Source organism: Palaemon carinicauda, chromosome 38 (assembly GCF_036898095.1).
Source record: "Palaemon carinicauda isolate YSFRI2023 chromosome 38, ASM3689809v2, whole genome shotgun sequence".
In the NCBI taxonomy this organism is placed as follows: Eukaryota; Metazoa; Arthropoda; class Malacostraca; order Decapoda; family Palaemonidae; genus Palaemon; species Palaemon carinicauda.
The window spans coordinates 28,624,321-28,636,820 of NC_090762.1; the positions used below are offsets into that span (position 1 = coordinate 28,624,321).

A 12,500-nucleotide genomic window follows, 5' to 3' on the forward strand; every position below is an offset into this window, starting at 1 on the left:
GGACTGATTTGTGCTAAGCGCGAATAGAATGTTGTAATCTACATTTGTTATTCCTTTAAGAATTTTGAATACCTCCATTAAATGTTCCCTTAATCGTCGAGTTTGTATATCAAACAAGTTCAGACGTTCCATTCTCATTCTATATTTTATATTGTCTTAGTGTTGGGGCTTGTTTGGTGGCCCTATTTTGTACTGCTTCCAGTATGTCCATATTTTAGATGTGGTCTTATTAGAGATATGGACAGCTCCGGTACAAAGTCTTTGTATCTGTATTTGAATGGTCTCTTTATGTAACATCAGTTTCTGTGCTTTCTTTTATGCTTTTATGCTCTGTTTGGTGAACTTCAAACATCTCCTAATACTAATGCCGAGATCTTCCTCCTGGTCCACACTTTCTATTTTCATTATCCAGCAGTGAGCAAAATTTCCATATAGGATATAGTAACCCACATCCTATATGGAAATTTTGCATTTCTCACAGTTTAAATGCAGTTGCCTTTTCTGGACCATTCTCCCAACTTAGTTAGATCCTCTTTTAAGGCTTCTACGTCTTCTGAGTTTGAAGCATTTATGCCTAGTTTAGTATCGTTTATAAAATGTGGCTATTCCACTAGTTAATCTTAAATCTATGTCGTTAATGTAAATCATAAATAGTAATGGACAAGGACGGATCCTTGAGGTCCTCCTCTTGTAACAGCTGCCCACTCTGAGGCTTCTCCATTGATTACTACTAATGTTTTGTTTGTCAGCCTATCTCTGATCCATTCAGCTGGCTCGTCAATGATGTATAGTGCTCTAATTTTAATCATACTTTTCTATGAGGGACTTTGTCAAAGGCCTATTGAAGGTTTTGGTATATAATGTCTACAGACCTGCTTTTGTCATATATAATAATCAAGTTGAGGAAATACTCCAACAGATTTGTCACAAAGAATCTCTTACGTCTAAAACCAAGTTGGCTGTCTATCAGAAGATTGTTTTTCCTTATACGTTCTACTATTGAATCTACTATAATTGATTCAATAATTTTGCAAGGTACTAACGTTAGACACAGGCCTGTAATTTCCAGGTTTTTATTTTGGCCCCTTCTTGTAAATTGGAGGAACATTGCTTAGTTTCCATCCATTGTGGAGGCTTTCTTCCGTTGGCTGTCTTTCGGAACATTTCTATAATCTCTCTTGGATGAATATCATCTGGACCTGGCGCCTTGAACTTACAGAATCCATTTATTTTTTCTTGACATCTACCATTGTAAAGCTAATTCTGTTAATGGTTGTGGCCCTTCATATTTGATAGCTGGTTCGCGTAGGGTCGTTGATTCTTCCACACGGAGGAGAGAGAGAGAGAGAGAGAGAGAGAGAGAGAGAGAATCAAATGTAATTGTTACCTGTGCTCCTGGACGCGAGTATGCCTATATGGAATTCTTTGTTAGTTTAGAGAGAGAGAGAGAGAGAGAGAGAGAGAGAGAGAGCCAAATGTAATTGTTACCTGTGCTCCTGGACGCGAGTATGCCTATATGGAATTCTTTGTTAGTTTAGAGAGAGAGAGAGAGAGAGAGAGAGAGAGAGAGAGAGAGAGAGACCACCAAATGTAATTGTTACCTGTGCTACTGGACGCGAGTATGCCTATATGGAATTCTTTGTTAGTTTAGAGAGAGAGAGAGAGAGAGAGAGAGAGAGAGAGAGAGAGAACCAAATGTAATTGTTACCTGTGCTACTGGACGCGAGTGTGCCTATATGTAATTCTTTGTTAGTTTAGAGAGAGAGAGAGAGAGAGAGAGAGAGAGAGAGAGAGAGACCAAATGTAATTGTTACCTGTGTTCCTGGACGCGATTGTGCCTATATGCAATTCTTTGCTTGTTTAGAGAGAGAGAGAGAGAGAGAGAGAGAGAGAGAGAGAGAACCAAATGTAATTGCTACCTGTGTTCCTAGACGCGAGTGTGCCTATATGTAATTCTTTGTTAGTTTAGAGAGAGAGAGAGAGAGAGAGAGAGAGAGAGAGAGAGAGAGCGTGCGTGGGTGAGAACCAAAAACGTAATTGTCCAGGGTTTACAGACGCGTAATTTCTTTCCTTTTGAGAGAGAGAGAGAGAGAGAGAGAGAGAGAGAGAAAGCAATGTCGGTAAGTCTTGGGGTCGTTAGTTACTTTTCTTAATTTAGAAACGCAAGAGTGACAGAACAAACAATCCTAGTTTCAAAAAAAAAAAAAAAAAAAAAAAAAAAAAAAAAAAAAAAAAACACACACACAAGAGTAATCGACGAAAAAATCTCGAATTTGTTTTATAATTTACTAAAGTTTCATAAAATTTAAAAATTTTTCTGCATTTCATGATAATCGCCGAGACTTTGGTAACACTTAGAGTGTCACCGTTTACAACGAACTTCGTACGAAGGTCCCCCAAGGGCTTGCAGGAAGCTGATTGGCCAGGAGGATAATGACGTTATCAATGTTACCAAGAAATACTCCGCTATCGTTATCACGCCCGGATCTACTTTGCCAGACTCAAGTAGCCGAAAACGAATTAAGAAAAAACATGTCAGCCTAAATGACAGCAGCTCTCTCCATCTACCGAGAGCGTGAATTGCTAGCCGCAATCGTCGTGCAACAGCATCCTACGTCATCTCGGACTTGTGACGTCACTCAGGTAGTATAAAAGGACGGGCGGCAGCCGCCTCGACCACTAATACCAGGTGAGCCTTGGCTCCGGTGAACACTTTAAGCACACACTGACACTCGCCAGCCGTCTGTGGGCCTTTACGAGCGTCCATCTCCTTCCAGGACAGCGAGCAATAAGACACGTTATAACACCCTTCAAGGATTAAAGGATAAAAAATATATACACAATCACCTGCACAATTGCGTGTTAAAAGACATTTCATTATTAAAATCAGTGGCAGAAAAGATCAGAAATGGTGAGTACAAAGAACTTGAGGTTGTTAACTTTGTTGCAATTCTGATGTCGTGTTATTTTTGTTGTTGTTGTCTTTTTATTGTGTTGTTGGGTGCTTTTATAAATGTATTTGCCACCTGGTTCTCATGATCGCTGCTTTGATATTTACATAGGAATGAACTTGCTTCTCAAACTATAGAGCTACTTAGTAAATACGCATATGATTGATTAAGGCATAACTACTACCACACTTAATTTAATTTACGTGCTTATATATATATATATATATATACATATATAAATACACGCACACACACACACACACACATATATATATATATATAATGCATATATATAGATATGTAATTATATATATACATAACTATATATATACACACACACACATATATATATATATATATATGTGTGTGTGTGTGTGTGTGTGTCTGTGTGTGTGTGCGCGCGCGCGTGTGTGAGTGTATCAAGTTATCAAAAAAATTGAAAACTTGATACGTATCTTATGTTTGTTACATATCAAAAATCATGATTTTTCATCACATAATTATTTGTACACACACGCTTATATGATCCTTTTCACCATCATACTATGCTATTTATCAATTAAAAGAGAGAGAGAGAGAGAGAGAGAGAGAGAGAGAGAGAGAGAGAGAGAATGCAAATCTTTAAACTAACATTAATGCTATGTCGGCATAAAATATCCCAAAGCACTCCTTTGTGCATGAAATTATTTTTTTTTTTTTTTTTATAATTTAAACATCAGCCCAAACTTCATAATATCAATTAGTACCTAATTATCAAATTTTAATGAGGTGATTAACGAGTAAGCTGAAAGACGTCCGGGGGATAACGAGTTAAGCCAACCTAAAGCCAGATGATCAATGTTTGAAAAGCTTAGACAATTAGTTTAAAGTGGAAGTGAAAATCAAAAGTTCAAGAGGGACAGATAATCAAATCCTAAAGATATTAATTAGCATTTAAATGGCTGGGAGATAGATGATTAAATTTTAAATGCATTGAGATTTATTATATATATTGGACTGAGGAAGTATTTATATACCGGTGATATTTGATATACATGATGGGTGTGACCTATTTAACACAAAGACAATTAGTCTTTACAAATGAACACAAGATTACGATAAGAATCTAGAATGGAATTACAATAAAAAGGTTTACGAGATCTGAAAGAGTACAATTCATATTCAGAAAGATGAAGATGGATACAACACATTATTATCATTATTACTATCAATATTATTACTGCATTATTTTCGAATAGAGAGAGAGAGAGAGAGAGAGAAGAGAGAGAGAGAGAGAGAGAGAGAGAATTAAATTACTAGTAATTCATAGTCATTTTGTCCTTAGATTCTGGAAGGGCTTAGCTTTACCAAGAGACTCTAGCCATAATCTTTGATATACTAAATCAAATGGCACATAATTCTGCGCCCTTATTATTCAAAATTTCCCGCAAGGGGGCTAGGGCCGTAAGTGTACGCTCACATGGAGCACTGTAGTCATTACTTATGAATGTTTGCACCGTTTATTCGGCTCCTAGCGGCACTTCCCTACACATCCTACTTTACTACGTCCGTTCCTATTTCCTTTCATCCTCTTTGCCACCCAGCCTATTCTAACTTTTAAATCCTACTAGCTGATTGGTTAGAATTATTTTGTCAAACCTATCAGGTAGTAGGAAACTTTTCCGAGCTAAAAGAGGCACCCCTGCGACTCCTGCAAATGCGCTTCATTAAAAAGAAGAATAGAGTATAGTTGTACATGAGCATCGAATGGCCCCCAGGCCTCAACGCCGGGCTCTTTATCACAAATTAAATAATTCAATTAAGTAAATCCTATCCTAATAGAATTTAAAATCCCTTGATAGTCTATTATAAATCCTTCACTTTCAATAAAATTATTTTAGATAAATAAATGGAACCGAGCCTCTTGGTTAGAAATTCTAAGGATATCTGCTGGCCTTCTGAGACGCAAAGAGAGGCAGTAGTAGGACGTCAGGGAGAAAATATTTCGTAAGAATCACAATCATTTGAAAATATGAAGTTTCCGAGAGAAAAAAAAATAACTAGCGTACATCATGGTATTTTCAGTCAATTCTTCTTTCTGTAGTTCCAATTATTATTATTAGCTAGTGTACGCGACCCCGTCCAAAATGACGGCTAAAATATTTAGATAAATACTCCCACACACACATATTCAACTATTACCACACCCTCCCGATTTCCTAACTACCATATGGCAGTTTAGACAATTTTAGGGAGATTGTAGCTTCCGAGTGGTTGCCGCTCAGCGTGACAAGAAATATATACATACATACAAACACGCACAGATATATATATATATATATATATATTTATATCAAGAAATACATACATACAAACACGCACAGATATATAAATATATATATACTACTGTATATATATATACATATATATACTGTATATATATATATATATATATATATTTATATACATATATAAGCATTAACAGTCCACTGCAGAACAAAGGCCTCATACATGCTTCCACTAGTGTCGATTTATGGTCTTTCCGTGCCAGTCCACAGGACCACATTCACAAACTTTCTTAGATCGCCAATCCGTTGCCACTTACTCTCTATTCTATAGGGAAGTTATCTTATTATATTATTATCATTATTATCATTACTTGCTGAACTAAAACCCCTAATTGGAAAAGCAGGATGCTATAACATCAGGGACCCAAAAAGGGAAAATAGCCCAGTGAGGAAAGGAAACAAGGGAAAAAAATAAAAATGATTTAAGAACAGTAACATTAAATTAAACATTTCCTATATAAACTACAGGTTATATACACTATAAAAACCCTTAAAACACAAGAGGAAGAGAAATGAGATAGACTCTAACCCAAGACGGTGGAAGATCATGGTACAGCGGCTTGGACACTACCGAAGACCAGAGAACAATGGTTTGATTTTGAGTGTCCTTGTCCTAGAAGAGCTGCTTACCATAGCTAAAGAGTCTATTTTGTCCTTACCTAGAGGAAAGTAGCCACTGAACAATTATAGTGCAGTAATCCCTTAAGTGAAGAAGAATTGTTTGGTAATCACAGTGTTGTCAGGTGTATGAGGGCAGAGGAGAATCTGTAAGGATTAGGCCCGACTATTCGGTGTATGTGTGTGAAGGCAAAGAGTAAATGAACATTACTGTTAGTTCTGCGCCGGGTAGATTTATTTGTCACATAATTAGCGAGATAACGTCAAATGATTTGAGTAGAATCTTTCCGAAATTTTTATCCAAGGTGCCCGGGTGGCCAAACCACAATGCAACAAGTGAGTAGGAATTGGTACGGAGACATATATCAAATCTAAATATATTTAAACAGCTGTGACATCACAGTACTTTTAAATATTCGTTAATCTATAGACCGTAAAATTGTTGGATCCATAGGCAATTGCACCACATAAAATAAATGGGGGCTTCAGTTCATGTTATAATAATAATAATAATAATAATAATAATAATAATAATAATAATAATAATAATAATAATAGTTTATTCTATTTACCAAGGCACTTCCCTCAATTTTGGGGATAGCTGACATAAAAAAGGAAAAAAATGGAACCTTTCCTCTCTCCGCTTCTCCTAGCCTGACGAGGGATTCAGCCGACTTAGGCTGGTATAATAATAATAATAATAATAATAATAATAATAATAATAATAATAATAATAATAATAATAATAATAATAATAATAAAAGTTTATGAATATATGAAAATTAAAATATTTTCAATAATAATAATAATAATAATAATAATAATAAACACTGACAATTATAATAAAATTACAAAAATAGCATTTCATCGTTGATATTATTGCAATAAGAGACGCGATCTCAAAATTCACCAAAGAATACAAGATCGCTACCAACAAGAAGCCTACAAGCAATAAGACCGAAACACTTGTTTTCAATTTTATGAAAATAAAAAAATAAAATATATATTTTCACACATACGACAAACTATTATTTTTTCTGTATAGATTTACCTAAAACACATACACACATACAGTATGTATATATATATATATATATATATACATCACCCGTCATTACCCCACTGCAGAACAAAGGCCTCAGAAGAGACCTTCCACTTGCATCTGTCCATATCGTTATATGCCAATTTATACCCAAAAATTTTCTTAATTTCGTCAGTCCATCGTCTTCTGTTCCGTCCCCTGCATCTTTCGCACCCACTAAGGACCCATTCTATGATTCTTAACGAGCATGTGCATGTGTGTATATATATATATATATATATATATAAATATATATATATATATATATATATATATTTCAAATAATCCATATACATGGCTTATTTGAAATATGAAAAACACGTTTAAATGTGCAAAATTTATCATTAATCGAAGGCCAAGTTCCAAACCCACCAATTAGTTACGATGGTGAAGATGGGACGTTTTCAATTCTAAGTACAGAAAACCTGAATTCGACAGGTATATGTACAGAACAATTGTCGTTGACTTTTATCTTTCTTCGTGGCTGAGTGGTATGGTCAATGGCATAAAAGTATCCTGGACCAGGGTTCGAAACCCGGCCGGTCAGATACTACAGTCTTTGAGTGATTTCGCCTGGGGCTCTGATCCCGAGGTCATAAAGAGAATCCAGACTTTAATGTATTAATATATATGGCTTATTTGAAATATGAAAAAACGTCTAAATGTGCAAAATTTATCCTATATATATATATATATATATATATACATACACGAGTTTACGCATCAAGCTAAAACACAGCTTAAAAAAACCCTGATTGTTATAGTAAGAAGCTACAGTAATAATCCTGACCACCACAAACAAACAAACAAATAGAAAAGCGCGAAGAGCATCAAAAGATCCCCTCTTCTCGAAGTGTCGGGGATAATCATCGTCGAAGCAACGTTTGGAAGTGAGCATCTCATATAAACAATTATCTCTTGGTAGCGATGTCCCTCTATTTGTTTTATGTCCTCGATCGCAATGGCATGGAATGATGGTTTCCCCAAGAGAAGAGACACACACACAGTGTTGCAATACAAACAGCCTCGGCATTGACTGCATTAGTGTTTACGTGCAGACATTACCAGATACTGATCAAGGGAAGTATATAGCATTTCATCAGGTACTGCATGCGGAAAGTATATAGCATTTCAACAGGTATTGTACTGCACGAGGAAAGTATATATCATTTCACCAGGTACTGTACGCGGAAAGTATATTATATTTCAACAGGTACTACACACAGAAAGTATATAGAATTTCATCATACACTGCACGCGGAAAGTATATAGCATTCCATCAGGTACTGCACGCGGAAAGTATATAGCATTTCATGAGTTTCCTCAGCGTTTATTAACAGCAATTTCCAGCTGTGAAATCTCGAAACAAAAACATCTTACGTTTTTAGATTGGTTGCTTATCGAAATTTGGGGCATAAGGCCCAGCAAGTGTGCAACTAGAACAATATCCAGCAGTTGCTTTTCAACAGGAATTTACGCAATGCATGGCATTCAATGCAAGCCGGGAAAGATATCAAAAGAGTATTCAACACGCTTATTCAAAAGTACATAATAGTAGAAAGGTGCAACACGGGACTGGTATTATGTTTGGAACGGTAGTTTCCCTCGTTGTGTCGCTCACTATCACGTTAATTTATTTTTTAAACTCATGCTGTGGCTTTTCTATAGTAGATATCAACATGAAAATTGACATAAACAGAGTAAATGTCAGTCCGGTGAATCCCTGTAAATTTCATTTATATAGGTGAATTAGTCTAGGAGAAATTTACGTCGCCGCCGAAAATCGGCATCCCAGCCATACTGAAAAATGGCTGCTGTGACTTTTCTATGCCATGTATCAATATAAAAATTGAAATGGAAGTAGTTCACATAAACCCCCAATGAACCCTGAGAAAATCATTTGGATCTCTGTGAAACTCTAGGAGTTTATTGCCCCACATGGATTTTTTAGCTAAAAATGGTAATTTTTGTACAAAAATTACCACCAGGGCACATCTATACCGTTATGAACATGAAATTTTTCAAAAACAAAGTTTATATATATCCTAACAATTCCTACAAATTTCACATGTATATCTGTAATAGTATTGAAGATATTAACCCCGCGGCCGAAAAATATCAGCTATCCCCAACCCCACCCTCCCTCCGAGTTCTCTTGCTTGAGGGTACATTATGGCACACTATTTTACCTAATTTCTCTTCCTCTTGTTTTGTTAAAGTTTTTATAGTTTATATAGGAGATATCTATTTTAATATTTTTCTTCTTAAAATATTTTATTTTCCTTTTTTCCTTTGCTGACTGGGCTATATTCCCTGTTGGAGCCCCTGGGCTTATAGCATCCTGCTTTTCCAACTAGGGTTGTAGCTTAGTAAATAATAATAATAATAATAATAATAATAATAATAATAATAATAATAATAATAATAATAATAATACAGCGAAAAGGAATGGCCAATCTATGGGGTGAGTTTTCTTAAGAAAAAAAAAATTTAGGTACTTCATATAGGGTCACTCATTTTGTTCGCGACAACAATATTCAAAAGTACATAATAAAAAGGAACAGAACGCTGATATATTGAAAGGAATACGTTATTTGCTAGTCAAACCATAATCAAACTTCTAGTCATGTCTGTTTTTAATGGCATCGAAAACATATCCCATTTTTTTCAGTATCCGTTTGATTGGTCTGACTGAAAATACGTGGGAAAACTATTGTATCAACTAAATTAATGGTTCAAACTGAAACAAATTACGTGTACATTAATATGCATTTTCGATGTTAGTTTTGCTGTTTTATGTCACCGTATTTTAAGACGATTTCGAATGTATAACTACACAGTAATCTAGAAGTTTTATTCCAGCTGTGACCAAGTTGTGGAATGATGTTCCTAATCGGGTAGTTGAATCAGTAGAACTTCAAAAGTTCAAACTTGCAGAAAATGTTTTTACGTTGAACAGGCTGACATAAGTCTTTTTATAGTTTACATATGACGTATCTGTTTTGACGTTGTTACTGTTTTAGAATGATTTATTGTTAATTTGTTCTCATCATTTATTTCCTTATTTCCTTTCCTCACTGGGCTATTTTTCCCTATTGGAGCTCTTGGGCTTATAGCATCTTGCTTTTCCAACTACGGTTGTAGCTTGGCTAGTAATAATAATAATAATAATAATAATAATAATAATAATAATAATAATAATAATAATAATAGCAATAATAATTCTAAAGAATAATGGACTGGACAAGAATGTAAAGCAAAACACGTTTAAGAACAGAATATGAGGGTAAATACGATATATGAAATAGGATTAACAATTAAATACTTTACAAAAGCAACTAGCACCTTTCAAATAATCATAAAAATACCTGATCTCTTTCTGGGAACTCTTAAAGCCATTAAACAACGGTGACTTCGACAATCAAAACGGTCAACTTTTGAGAAGAGAGTTGGCAAAACTCTTAACTATTGACGAGAGAAATAGTCAAAACTTAACTTTTGACGAGAGAAATAGTCAAAACTCTTAACTATTGACGAGAGAAATAGTCAAAACTCTTAACTTTTGACGAGAGAAATAGTCAAAACTCTTAACTTTTGACGAGAGAAATAGTCAAAACTCTTAAAACTCTTAACTTTTGACGAGAGAAATAGTCAAAACTGGCATAGCAGACGGCCGGGGATCCATACATGTTCAACTTTACTAAAAAAAAAAAAAAAAAAATCGCAAAGGCAAAACTGAGAAAGATGTTGATAAACTCCTACTGAAATTGGAATAGAAAAACATACTAAATAAGGGAGTTCAGAAGAGGTATTCTTTTACACATACATACACACACACACACACACACACACACACATATATAGATATATATATATATATATATATATGTATAGTATATATATATATATATATATATATGAATATAATATATATATATATATATATATATATATTTTAAATCTATTTATCAATGCACTACTCCCAATTCTTGGGGGTAGCCGACATCAAACAAAGGAACAAAAGGGGTCTTTTCCTCTCTTTGCTCCTCCCAGTCTGACGAGGGATCCAGCCGAGTTTGGCTGGTATAATAATAATAATAATAATAATAATAATAATAATAATAATAATAATAATAATAATAATAATATTTTAAGTGTGTGACAACCATATGCAAACTTAGGGTTAAGGTTAGGGTTAATTCGGTCAACCTAATGCTTGACCTTGACTTTTGACCTAGGACTTTCAAAATTGAATCACTGTCATGTCTCAACAAATCAATTAATCCCTGAAAGTTCCACTACTCTATGAGTAAAATTATGGCCAGGAATTACTACACATCTAAACAGACTAACAGGGGCGAAAATACAACCTCCTCCCAGCTTCGTTGGAGGTGGAAATAATAATAATAATAATAATAATAATAACAAGTGAGCAAGTCCTGAACGCGGACATGGTCCTCGTAGAGGACATACCTCCGCCAAGGTGACCTAGAGCGCCATATGTCCTAGAATCATGAATTGATGTGACTTCGACCTTCACATGACCTTGACCTTCACGTGACCTTCAAGTGACCTTGACCTTCACGTGACCTTGACCTTCACATGACCTTGGCTTCAAGTGACCTTGATCTTCAAATGTACTTGACCTTCACGTGACCTTGACCTTCAGGTGACCTTGACCTTCACGTGACCTTGACCTTCACGTGACCTTGACCTTCAAGTGACCTGCTTGACTTTTGACCTTCAAGTGATCTTTGTTCATTTGCCACTGATACTTAATATGACATTGATATAATGCACCAATATGACCTTGACCTTTGACCTTTATAAATTTGAACATCACCCATGGGTTGCGCCTGGACTAGGACTTCCCTGTTGGCTTATGCAAAAGTCAGTGCTTTATTTCTGTCTCTTGATATGGCCACTTATGTCATAGTGACACCAGTGACCCCTGTGACCTTGACCTTGGGGTGACCTTGACCAAAATTTAATCAGTTCTTCCATACACATTGGGGAACTACTTGGCCAAGTTTGAAGTGATTCCGTGTAGAAATGTGGCCTCTACGTTGTCCACAGACAGACAGACAAACAGAGAAACAAACAAACAAACAAACAAACAAACCGAACCGAAAACATAACCTCCTGGCGGAGGTAATAATAATTTTAACGCCAACGACAGTGGTTTAGCAAAATTTCGAGTCATTTAGCTAACAATATCAGTATTAGTTATTAAATAAATATAAATAACTATATTCAGATAAAAACACCACTGAGATTCAAGCGAAATCTAATATTAGTCTTCAATCATATAATATTTATAATCATTAAATCATTAGATAGATTCACTAAAACTTTAATTCTATGCAAGTTTATTTTTCTCTGTCTATGGAATTAACACAGATGGAACTTTAGACATTTAGTTTTTTTAAATCAGTCCTTTAATGTAGTAGATCCCAAAGCCACATCTTTCGAAATTTCCGAAAAATAAATACGATTAATATTAAAATGAGTACGAAAAGTGAC

At 35.1% G+C, this 12,500-nt stretch overlaps 1 protein-coding gene across 1 annotated transcript in view; it reads left to right on the top strand.

Annotated features, from left to right (window-relative positions):
- The first annotated feature begins 2,701 nt into the window (after window positions 1-2,701).
- LOC137630508 (uncharacterized) overlaps window positions 2,702-12,500 on the top strand; it is a 32,857-nt gene continuing 23,058 nt past the window's right edge. The window contains exon 1 of the mRNA XM_068362017.1: window positions 2,702-2,911. Coding sequence (XP_068218118.1) covers window positions 2,909-2,911 — 3 coding nt within the window. The 5' untranslated portion in view covers window positions 2,702-2,908. The remainder of the gene's footprint in view (window positions 2,912-12,500) is intronic.